Genomic DNA, 13278 nt, shown 5'->3' on the forward strand with positions numbered 1-13278 from the left:
CCTTGACATCAATTCCTGGCTGCTCGCTCGTTTCATTTCCTTATTCCCATCCAGTCCCGCGTTGTCGATATTTCTAATGAATGTTTCTGTATTTCTTTATACCATTTAGATGTTCCCATTGCTGGTAAGCCAGTGGGTCCCACCTGCCCGCCGAGCGTCCAGGAATATCAGGAGAACACGGAAGAAGGTAATTCCTGTTTTAAATCAAACGATGGTCCGGGTATTATTCGGCTCCTGGTCTGGTCAAATATCGTAGCCTCTCAAATGGTGACACTACAGCTTAATACATCTGCCGATTACCAGCACAGGGAAATAATCAACTCAATCTTTACCTTGTCACAGGACGGGGCGGTTCATGTAATGTCCTTAGAAAGAGCAAGGTGAGGGCAAACGTCTCCAATCGGCTGACCCCCACTATCATTTGAAGCGGCTTAGATAGGTATCCAGCAATATCCATTTGTGGACAGAAATGAAAGAAAGACCTACTTATTGTAACAGGTTGCTCGGAAAATCAGTATTAGAATGGAACGGACACAAATAAACTGGAATGTATTTTGACATTTTAAAATATAAATCCGCAGTTGAGGCAACGGTCAACACAGAAAGATACACGTTAAATGCAAGATCAAACTATCCAGTAATTGTTGAAGAAATGAAGAAAATGAAAACTGAAGGAAATAGTTATATTCCGTGTACGTACAAGAGCGAGGACGATGAAAAGGAATAGGAATAGATTAGCAAATATGGAGAGAGGGTCAATTGAAAAGGCAATTAGAAAGGCCAACATTGAAAGGAAACAAGCCATAACCCCGTCGATCACTGTCAATAAGGGGCACATCCTCAAGGTGTCAAGGTCAGTTTATTGTCACATGTACCAATTAAGGTACAGTGAAATTCGAATGACCATAAGGGGCACATCTTGATACACTCACCCAAGAAAACATCAAAGTAGTACAATATTTTTAACATCGCTTTGCCCACGTACTCACAAAAATGTAAATCGGTTGAAATAACACGAGAAGAATAAGGAAATGAACACGTTTAAGAAATAAGTTATTAAATAATGAATTGGGAGTCTGTTGGCTCACGTGGATTATACCTGCGCATGTTAAAAGTTGGGGGAAGGATGGCAGACAAACCATTACATACATGTAGACATGTATCATTAAAGGACATTTCTATTTTAAGACGTCCACGAAATTGTAATTTAAAAAAAGCAACACGAACACGAGCATGAACTAGTTGGGTATATTTTCCTATTTATTTGCTGTACATAATACGTCCATATTCAGAAAACTCAACACCATCATTGAATATGTATGGTGACATTAATTTCGAGCATGCTTTCGCCTCTTGTACCAGCAAAGCAGGTAAACGTTACATTCATTTCAACATTACATCCATCTTGAATCGAAAATATGCCAAATTGAGTCACTGATCATGGGAGGTTGACATTGCTGGAGACATTTGCCCACGCTTTGGCTAAGCTTATTTTTTATAGTGGCGTTATCTGCGCATTCGCTTCGAAAAACACCAAAATATATCTGTAAATACTTAGAATCATAATTTCTGCTAATATACCGGAAGCTAACGATTTTTACATTTTCCAATTTCACCTAGGAATACCAGCGAGCTCACTGCAGGTCGCGACGTTGACATATACCATTCTGTTGATGAAGAGTGTGTTATACTGCGGCATCATCTCGTGCATACTTTACAAGATGGAATACTGGGGCACGAAGAAGCCATTGTAACTCGTATTTTGTACATTTTGTACATTGTACATTTTGATAAATGTCTTCCATTTCATTGTAAGCTTCAGTCTATGTCCTCGTTGCGTACAAAGGGATTGTACATCCTGTTGCAAAATATGTGTTGGCTTGTAAGAGGCTAATGAAGGCCGCGTGTTGAAGCTTATAGCCAGGTGATTACAGAGCAAAATACAGAGAACGAGCAGCGTTAATCTAATGCCAGATAGACTGTTGTGGGGGTGCCGGTTAGTTGTTCATCAAATCACTTTTATTGCTGAATCCTTTGCTAACATTAATTTGCCGCCTTTGAAAAAAAAATCATGTGATTCTGCATGTATCATTGTATAAATCGGACAATAAACGAGTTAGTAAGATTTACTTTAGCATTTTTTAATGCTTTGCTCTGTGACCGGTGAGTTGTTTATTTCCGAAATAAAACAAATAAAATACAGGAAGCACCAATTATTACATTGGGAATTAGCAGCTAACTTGTAGGATATACCCATGAAAACAGACTAGGTCATCAGCAGGTGGACACGTCTCTGATAATAGAGGCCCACGGCATAAAGATTCATCACACCGACACACTTCCGATAATGTAGCTCTCTGTTACTACAGATAAATGCGGAGCATGGTTATTCTGACTATAACCTCCGCCACCCAACACCACCACCGGCAACCTTTCACTCGCTTGCTCATAAATAGCCTATCTATCTCGACATGAAATTATTCAAAAGCTATGCTTCCACCGCCACCTCGAGAGAAATACAAATCCCCTCATCTCTGACTTAATGGGCGACCCGCCATTTTTTAACCGGGGACTCCTAGTTCTAGATTTTCCCAAGAGAGAAAATAACCTCTTTACATCCGCCCGGTTTCTTGTATATTTCAATCAAGTCTTCGCTCACTCTTCTAAAGTCCAGCGGATACCAGTAGACATTTTATGAACTGCTTCAGACAACTTCCTCCAATTTGTGTTAAATTACGATAACATTTTGTTCGCTTGCCTGAAAACTAGTCTTTTACCAATCAAATATTTGAACACCCGGGTCCAGGACTGCATGGAAATACCGAGGCGCGGGGCAAGGGTAGAAAAAAAGCCACAAGTGCTGGAGTAAAACAGTGGGTCACGCAGCATCTCTGGAGAACTTCTCACCACTAAAGAATGGCCCCAACTCGAAACGCCACCTATCCATGCTCTCCAGAGATACTGCCTGATCCGCTGAGTTGCTCCAGCATTTTAGAAAATAGGTGCAGGAGTAGGCCATTCGGCCCTTCGAGCCTGCACCGCCATTCAATATGATCATGGCTTTTGCTTTTTTTGTTTGTTGTAAACCAGCATCTGCAGTTCTTTGTTTCGTCAGACAAGTATCAAAACTTGACTGTCTAGGGGTCAAGGAAAGAGCATTCACGTCACGGCCCTGTTTCCACCAGACTTTCCACCACCACGCACAAGAAGCACAAAAAGCGCAAGAGGCAATCGTAGCAGATGCCGAGAAGTGTGTTCAGCTGTGGCTGCACAATTTCTAATCTTGCAATGTGGACTCGATGAGAAGAAGAAGAACATTCCCCATGACCATTAATTCCCATTTATCTCGGGTTTTCCCAAAATAATAGCTATCCCCGCTCCAATAAATCTCTCTGGCCCCGGTTGGTTTACAGACATGGTCAAAATTGCTAAAAACTCATCAACGCCGAAGCAACCCGGTCACTTTAAATTGAAACCCAGGGAAATGCAACTGTTGGGAATGGAGCAAAACACAAAGTGCTGGAGTAACTCAGTGGGTCAGGTAGACCCGTTGAGTCAGTTACTTCGGCACTTTGCACGTGGAATCGAAAATGTTTTATTTGAAATGATTTATATTTAACTTCACGACACTATTGTTCCAACTCCATCCCTTTACATATATTACTTTAACTTATTTGACATTGGCCTCTTGTGAAGCGAGTATAGTGATATAACGATCCTTTTTTACAAAATAATAAATGAGATTCAATTGCAATTGACTGAACCGAACGCAAAACACTCTCTCGGGAATGGCAAGAAGTGAACGGATTAAGGGTATAATATTTATATTACATGGCCAGTGCCCGCACAAACAAACTCATTGCAACATCTCAGAGCCGATCCCTTTAACCCCGGCACAGATATCAGTGAATGAATAAACCTTAAGTGCTGGAAGTCTGAAGTAAAAACAAAATGCTGGAAACAGAGCATCATTTTGCAAAGTTACACCAGACATTCCCTACATTAAGAGTTTGCTCGTCTCGGCACCTTCCAATGTGCTGGCCATCGGCTAATCCAGAATGGGAAAACAAAGCTGATGCACTCCCTTATTGTTCTTTTACGTTGCACCTAAATAAATCGACCAGGCTCCGAGAGAATTTGGGACGTTTATCTTGGTTGTAGCTTGATGACTTTCAATAAGAGGGAACGTAGGGGTTGGTAATAAAAGCCTGTACATTTTCAACCTGAGGGATAGGTTATACAGGCATTTGGACGTGCAAGGGCTGATTAGGGATAGTCAGCATGGTTTTGTACGTGGGAGGTAGTGTCTCACAAATCTGATTGAGTTTTTTGAAGACGTGACCAAAAAGATCGATGAGGGCAGAGCTGTAGATGTTGTGTACATGGATTTCAGTAAGGCATTCGACAAGGTTCCACATGGTAGGCTGCTCTGGAAGGTTAGATCGCATGGGATCCAATGAGAGATAGCTGAATGGATAGCAAATTGGCTCCATGGAAGGAAGCAGAGGGTTATAGAAACATAGAAACATATAAAATAGGTGCAGGAGTAAGCCATTCGGCCCTTCGAGCCTGCACCGCCATTCAATATGATCATGGCTGATCATCCAACTCAGTATTCTGTACCTGCCTTCTCTCCATGCCCCCTGATCCCTTTAGCCACAAGGGCCACATCTAACTCCCACTTAAATATAGCCAATGAACTGGCCTCAACTACCTTCTGTGGCAGAGAATTCCAGAGATTCACCACTCTATGTGTGAAAAATGTTTTTCTCATCTCGGTCCTAAAAGATTTCCCCCTTATCCTTAAACTGTGACCCCTTGTTCTGAACTTCCCCAACATCGGGAACAATCTTCCTGCATCTAGCCTGTCCAACCCCTTAAGAATTTTGTAAGTTTCTATAAAATTCCCCCTCAATCTTCTAAATTCTAGCGAGTACAAGCCGAGTCTATCCAGTCTTTCTTCATAGGAAAGTCCTGACATCCCAGGAATCAGTCTGGTGAACCTTCTCTGTACTCCCTCTATGGCAAGAATGTCTTTCCTCAGATTAGGAGACGAAAACTGTATGCGATACTCCAGGTGTGGTCTCACCAAGACCCTGTACAACTGCAGTAGAACCTCCCTGCTCCTATACTCAAATCCTTTTGCTATGAATGCTAACATACCATTCGCTTTCTTCACTGCCTGCTGCACCTGCATGCCTACTTTCAATGACTGGTGTACCATGACACCCAGGTCTCGTTGCATCTCCCCTTTTCCTAATCGGCCACCATTCAGATAATAGTCTACTTTCCTGTTTTTGCCACCAAAGTGGATAACCTCACATATATTCACATTCTACTACATCTGCCATGCATTTTCCCACTCACCCAGCCTATCCAAGTCACCTTGCAGCCTCCTAGCATCCTCCTCACAGCTAACACTGCCCCCCCAGCTTCGTGTCATCCGCAAACTTGGAGATGTTGCATTCAATTCCCTCATCCAAATCATTAATATATATTGTAAATAGCTGGGGTCCCAGCACTGAGCCTAACCCTAACCTTAACCCTAACCCCACTAGTCACTGCCTGCCATTGTGAAAAGGACCCGTTTACTCCTACTCTTTGCTTCCTGTCTGCCAGCCAGTTCTCTATCCACATCAATATTGAGCCCCCAATACCGTGTGTTTTAAGTTTGTATACTAATCTCTTATGTGGGACCTTGTCAAAAGCCTTCTGAAAGTCCAGATATAACACATCCACTGGTTCTCCCTTATCCACTCTACTAGTTACATCCTCGAAAAATTCTATAAGATTCGTCAGACATGATTTACCTTTCATAAATCCATGCTGACTTTGTCCAATGATTTCACCACTTTCCAAATGTGCTGCTATCCCATCTTTAATAACTGACTCTAGCAGTTTCCCCACTACCGATGTTAGACTAACTGGTCTGTAATTCCCCGTTTTCTCTCATCCTCCCTTTTTAAAAAGTGGGGGTACATTAGCTACCCTCCAATCCTCAGGAACATTAGCTACCCTCCAATCCTCATGAATTGGAGTGTGCACTGTACACTGCAAGGGCTAGGAAGTGAGCGGGTAAGATCATCTCTGACCCCTCTCACCCTGGCCACAAACTCTTTGAATCACTTCCCTCTGGAAGGCGACTCCGGATTGTCAAAGCTGCCACAGCCAGACATAAAAACAGTTTTTATCCACAAGTAGTTGCTCTACTCATCAGCCAAAAATATGTAGCCTCCCTTTGGTCTGGTATTTTGTTGGTTCACATGCTTGCTTGATCAATCGTGTTTTATCATTAATGTTTTATTATTTTTAATGTTTAGTGTTTTCGGAGTCATTCGTAACTGTCACTGTATATCATGTGGGCAGAGCACCAAGGCAAATTCTTTGTTTGTGAATACTTACTTACTTACAAACTTAATAAGACATGAAGATGTTTTAATCCATTAAACTTTGGATCTTCCCAATAGTTGCAATTTAGCACCATCCGCCGTGAGTGTTTAATGCTTTTGTTTTGAGTTCGTGATAATTTTAACACAAAGTACAGCTGCCTCTAAAGGAAACTAATAAAAACATTGAATTGCATATACGGTAAATCGGAAACAAAAGAAAAAACCCCATCAGAAGGCCAAGCAGCATACATGAAAGAAACATAAATAACATTTAATTCCGAAGTGGCCTCAACTTGCAACGTTTACTGCTCTTTCCGCGGATGTTGCTTGGTAAAACCTAAGCGTGTAATAAGGTAAGTTTGAATAAATCGACACCGTTTTTATTAAGCGTATGTTTTTTATTAAGCATGCTTTTAATGAGAGATAGTTTCGTCGAGAAAATATACATAAAGGAACTTAAAACTCACAAATATCATAAATGATCTAGCAAGCGCAATGGAAAGTCTGACTTTATCTCTTTGCTCTGGCATCTTTTCGAATCTCATCCAGGAATTGAAATCCTCTCAAAAAAGTGAATGTGGATTCTGTGCACAATGTTTGTGAGGATCTGAGGCCATTTCAGAGACCGAAATCCAGTGAACACCGCGCTGGCGTGATGCCAGAGGGGCTGGGGGCGAATTGGGCCTCCTGTATCTCCTCAAAGCAGGCGAAAGCGTTTGTCTAGCTTTGGAATTTTAATATTTAGGTTCATTTATCCAACGGAATTTACCCGTGCTAAAAGACACAAAGTCCTGTAATACAAGAAGTGTCCCGACATGAAATGTCGCCTATCATGTCCTCAAGAGATGCTGCCTGGCCCCCTGAGTTACTCCAGCACTCTGCGGTCTATGACATACAAGTTCATACATTTATAAATTCAAGCAGCAGAAATAGGCCATTCGGCCCATCAATTCTACTCTGCCATTCAATAGCGGCTCATTTACCTTTCCCTCTCAATCCCATTTTACCGCCGAAATATAAACCCATTGTGTATTGAAAATTTCCAGCATGGAATCGTACAGCACGCTGTCCGGAATTCAATCCTCTCCTACTTGCCTTCTTCAGCATTTGGCTTTATCTAATTGCAGCCACTTGCGTTAATCTCATCCGGGACAGAAAAGTGTAACCGATTCCTAATCACAAAAAAACTCCAAATTACTGAAGTTATCTGTCTGAGTTTTGCGCAATAATTAAGATAAAGAAAATGTAATTAACACCGAATAACGCGGTTAATAGCAATATTTGAGGGTTTAGTTGGTGTGATCAGCTCCGCGAAATGTGTAGTAATATCATGCTTACGAGCTGCTGCTAAATCCACCCTGGAGCGCGCACATGACTTGCTGTTAACACGATTACAGTGTGTGCCGTTGACATGTCTCATTTACAAATACTGGAATAGTGATAACTGTGAAGTGGTACATTTTGCTAGGAAGAATATGGAGACAAGGTATTACCTGGTGGGTAGAGACATAAAGGAATCACATATATATTTCTCACCTCTAAAGATTGCACTTAATGTTTATTTTCTGATGGATAAAATAGGGACATTATTTTTAATCTGCTGCATCCAGCCTATCCCACTCAGCACAGCACCGTCCGTGTCGAACATGATGTCCTAATCTCCTCCGTCTGTTTATGATCCACATCCCTCCATATCCATGTGCCAGTTGAAAGCCTCTTAAATGCCACTATCGTATCTGCCTCGGGGAAAAAAAATCTAGATATTAGGGGAATCGAGGGATATTGGGGTAGGACAAGAAAATTATGCTGGGATTTCAAAAAAATCATCAACCATAATCTTGTTAAATCACACAGCGGCCTTGATTGGTCAATACTCCTGCCTCCGTTCTGTTGATAAGTTTATAAGGGAGACCAGGCAACCGTACTAGAGAGGCAGGAATAACGACAGAGATTTAGATGCGAAGGAATGAGAGCAGGCTCATGCGGAGCATTGATAAGGACTGGTTGTAAAGAATGGCTACTTGTTGAGTTTATGTTCACTTACTTGTTGAGCTTAATCCTGTTAACCAAATGCGTATACATACAGAAAATAGTGGTTTGGCTCAAGCGGAATATTGTTTCCAGTCTCGGCACCGTACGCTAGGAAGGATGTCAAGGCCTGAGAAGCGTATGGGAATCACAAGGGCAACATGAGGGAAAGAAGTCTTAAATCACGTGCATAGTCCGGAAATGCTGGGCAGCTCTTTTCGAATGGAAAATGTAGTACAACTGTTCAAAGGTTGAAAGAAGAGAAGCTAGAAAGTTTGGGTTTAGTGAGCCATTCTTTTAAATGGTTTTGATGCCCACAGCGAAGGAGGAATTCGTTTGCTTCCAAGTTAATGTGGTGCAGATTTTCTACATCGATATTTGGATAGGAAAGAATGTCCCACGGGCCGAGATTAAGACAGTCCAATACACACTGGAGTTGGGAATATGGGGGGTAATCTCATGGAGGTAGGTTTTGAGGGAGACGGTGGTTGGCAGAGTGGACATTACAAGGCTGTTTCCTCGGAGTGGAGAGTTTGAATCTAGGTGCAGAATCGCAGAAAATGGGTGAGCATTTAGGGTTCACACGATGAGACATTTCTCCATACAAACAGTTACATGTATTCGGACATTATCTAAGAGTGCTGTGCATGCTCAGTTGTCTTCTGTATTCTAATTTAAGAATATGGGGTAGGCCATTTAGAACTGAGACGAGGAAAAACGTTTTCACACAGAGTTGTGAATTTGTGGAAATCTCTGCCTCAGAAAACAGTGGAGGCCGATTCATTGAATGCATTCAAAAGAGTTAGATGGAGCTCTTATGGCTAGGGGAATCAAGTGGTATGGGGAGAAGGCAGGAACGGGGTATTAATTGTGAATGATCAGCCATGATCACATTGAATCGCGGTGCTACTCCTGCACCTATTGTCCATGTATGTAACTGGGGTTCATGGGTTTTTGGACAATAATGGAATTGGAAGAAATAGAGATGGGAAGAGAAAATGCAGATACAGTAGTGCATCAGCCATGGTCCTAATGTATTTTGGAGCAGGAATGACCCATTCCTTCTTATTTCTACGTTCCTACATTCTGGGGGAAATAGTCGGGGTACATTAAAATAATATAATTTCATTTTAAACAATGAGTTGAAGTGGTGTGGAATTCATTAGTTGAAATCAAATGGGAGTGTATTCGATCGTGAAAAGGGAACTAAAGCATAGGAAAGAAAAGTAGTACGTGCTGCGACAATATCTGTGTATGTGTTTAGAAGTGCCGTGTGGAACAAATATTTTACACAACGGCAAACGGTTATTTTAGCTGTTCACAGCATGCCACTTCCTCTGCATTAGCAGATATCTGATTAACCGTCCGCGAAGTTGACAAAACAGGAAATAATGTTCATTTAATCGTAAACTTTAATCTTCAGCTCTTAGCCTAGTTATCAGATAGGCCATGGTTGAACCTATAGTCTCGCCCATCTTTGTTGTTGTTACTTGAGACTTGACATCTTTCTGCCACGAATACCTAACACATTTGTTTATTCTTCTCGTACTTCCTCCCTGCCTCACTCACCCTCCCTTAAAACATGTTAAAACATGGGGACATTAGCGCCATGTCAATATACACTTTTATCTTTAAGCTTTAGTAGGTTATGTTCCAACACCATTGCAGAGACTTGAGTCCCTTTATCCAGGCTGACAATCTGGAATGGTGCTACAAGCGACGTCGTCTTTCCGAGCCCCTTTGGTCCACACGTGAACTTAAGTAGATTTCATACTACTACAACCTTTGAGGAGAGGGAAGAGTTATTTCGCGTGTCGCAGCTAATATTTCAGTATTTATCCCCGTCAACATTCCGAAACAGAACATTTAGTCTGCATCATAATATTGTTTGCGAGAACTTGCAAAATGGGCGCTGTGCTTTATTTCAAGTGTGACTTCAATAAACATTTAATTCTTCTGTTATATTACATAACACACTGGGGTGCCCTAAGATTACGGGATCAAATATAAATAGAGTATAACGTTCACAAATTAAAGCAAACGCGGTGGGGCAGAAGCGTGAGGGAGGGGCATTTACAGAGATGAGACTGATTAAATTATCCATTTGCCAGTCTCGAGAATTGAGCTCAAATCCCACTATGGCCGACGTGGAACTTTAATGCAGCTTACAAACTGTACTTACAGAAAGAACAAAAATGTTAGCCTTGCCTATAATGGCACATTTAAAACAAAACGAGCACATAACAACAGCAAGGGAACTAAAAAAGCAATTCGCTTTCACCATCCTCAAATGCTGGGGATTTTGAAGAACTGCTGAAAACATTAGCGCTCAACAGAAAGGAAACAGGTTAATGATTATGGTCCGGGACCATTGATTTTTTGTACCGATATCAAGTAATTTTCAAGTGCACAATAAAATGTGCAACATTTTGGTCAAATATTTCTGTTAGTTTATTTGCAGAATATGGATTGGGTTGATGAACTAAAGCGAAAGGTATGTTTGAGAAAGCAGTTTGTCCTTCGAGTTCCACATGAATTAGCAAATTCTAAAGGGTCCATGTTTGGATTTTGTAGATCCACACGAGTAGGTAATTGAGAGGGGTGAGATTTGTGTTGAATCAGTGATTTCATAGCTTATTGTTAGTTGTTGCGGCTTTAAGATGATTTAAGAAGCCCAGGCTGCAGCTGAAATCAAACGAATGTATAACAATCCCAAAGTAAAATTACCGTTTCTCGGAAGCTGACTGCAGTTTGGAAATGGGGTTGTGGCTGCTTTGTTGTGGAGTAAGGTAAAGCTGCAGAGAGCACTGACATGGAGAAATAACCATTGCAGGTGCTGGTTAACAGATAAAAAGACATAGTGCTGGAGTAACACAGCAGGATAAAGAAAATGTCCCTAAACAGTACCCACTAAACAAGTGAACCACTTTCGTTATAATCCGCCGGCCTGGTCTCCCTTGTTTCTCGTGCTCTTGCGCCTCGTTGTCACTTTGGACAAGCATGCCCTTTCCGTGCGTTTTAATCCCACAGGCAAGTCGCCAAATGGCGTTTCAATATCTGGGAGAGTTTTCATTAAATTACCATTTTGACTTTAGATTCATACCAGATTAAAGGTGCACCTATAGATCACTTTTTTTTTTAAAGAGCGAGTGCGTCTTTTTGCTGTGATTAATTTGTGTGTAGCATGCAGCTCACGTCAGGGGCGAGTTTCTTGTGAATGCGCCAACTAGTTCCATCCCCGAGTTAACTACATTATAGGAAATATTACATCTCATCGGTGATCGTGGCCCTGGTCATCGTGAAATAACGTGGATAATATGTGTTTAGTGAGATTTTATTATTTTTAAAATTATATCATATTTTATAACGTTTTGAAATGGGTTGCTTTCTACTTATTCACTCGACGCTTCTATTGATTGTAATGATTTCACTTATTTCTTCGTTATAGCAATTTCTATGAGTGCTGTATATCAATGGAGTTCAGAAGACACCGTGGCTATTCAACTATAGTTAAAATGTAGACCAACTGCGGATTATTACTCTATCATTGAGGATGACATTTACACTGCCCATCCCCGTCCCAATACATACACACACAGCGACCAACAGCAACTATACATGAATGCGACAAGATGTAGGCCGTTGATTTTGTTTCTCGTATTTTCTTTAGAACCCTTTAATGCATTGGGCAACAAGGCCATTAAAGATTTGATGGGGGGGGGGGACATATGATATGTATGTGTAGTTGCAATCAAGTGAGTCATTTGAGAAATAACAATGGTGCAGGAGAGTAGCACAAAATAAATTAGGGGCATGAAAAGGCCACGCAATATCCTTGGCAGATACAAACAATGAGAATCCTAAATCATTCTATGCTTATTAGGACAATGTGATCACCAGCGCTGTGTTGGACAGATACATCTACAACAGGTAGTTAGGCAGACAGATTCCCATCAGCACCTTTCCCTGGTTAGCTCACAATTTGGCTCAGCTCAAGTCCAAGCCAGAGATACACGGCTGTGAAGCTTACCGGTCGGTTATCCTTGGTTCTGAAAACTACTGCTTACGTTTTATTCCCCCAATGAGCCAATGAAATTCACCGGTCAGCACCGGCTACAACCTACGAGAACCTTCAACTCCTGGCAACCCACTTGCACCACTTGGCGACCCACCTACGGCACGAGAATTCTCGCTACTCTCGATGGCGGCTTCATTCTAGTCGCCACTAATTTTTCAACATGTTCCCAGAATGCGGGAACTCCTCACGACCATGAAGGCGACTCCCCGGCAAAAACCCGCGAACATGTGGCGACTGCATAGTCTCCCGCAGTCGCTTAAAAAGACGCCTAATTGGAACAGGCCCATAATTCTCAATTCCCCAATCTGTGTGCTTTCACCCGATGCCCCTTATGATTTTATACACCTCTATAAGATCAGCCCTCAGTTTTGTATACTTTGAGGAATAAAGTCCTAGCCTATAACTCAGTCCACTAAGCCCTAACAACATGTTTGGAAATCTTTTCTGCATTCTTCAACAAAATGGTATGTTTCCCACAACTGGGTGACTAAAACTAGACACAATACTCCAAGTGAGGTCTTGGTAATGTCTTGTACAACTGCTGTACTTCTGTAACTTCTGTACTCAATGCCCTTACTGATGAAGGCCAGCATGCCAAAAGCCCTTTTGTGATGTCACTTTCAGGGAATTATGTACTGTTCTTCTAGGTCCCTCTGTTTGACAACAATTTCCAGACCGTATTGTTCACTGTAAAAGTCCTATCCTGCTTTGACTCCCAAAATGCAACATCTTGCACTTATCTGAATGAAATTCTATTTGTCATTCTTCAGCCCACTTACCCAA

General features: G+C 41.6%; 1 gene segment (V, D, J or C); it reads left to right on the forward strand.

Annotated features, from left to right (window-relative positions):
- Nucleotides 1-2125, forward strand: part of LOC116971946 — a 59266-nt gene extending 57141 nt beyond the window's left edge. The window contains 2 exon segments of the C gene segment in view: nt 110-187; nt 1621-2125. Of these exon segments, the coding sequence occupies nt 110-187; nt 1621-1754 (212 nt within the window).
- The last annotated feature ends 11153 nt before the right edge of the window (nt 2126-13278 follow it).

This window comes from Amblyraja radiata, chromosome 4 (genome assembly GCF_010909765.2).
Source record: "Amblyraja radiata isolate CabotCenter1 chromosome 4, sAmbRad1.1.pri, whole genome shotgun sequence".
NCBI classification, from domain to species: Eukaryota; Metazoa; Chordata; class Chondrichthyes; order Rajiformes; family Rajidae; genus Amblyraja; species Amblyraja radiata.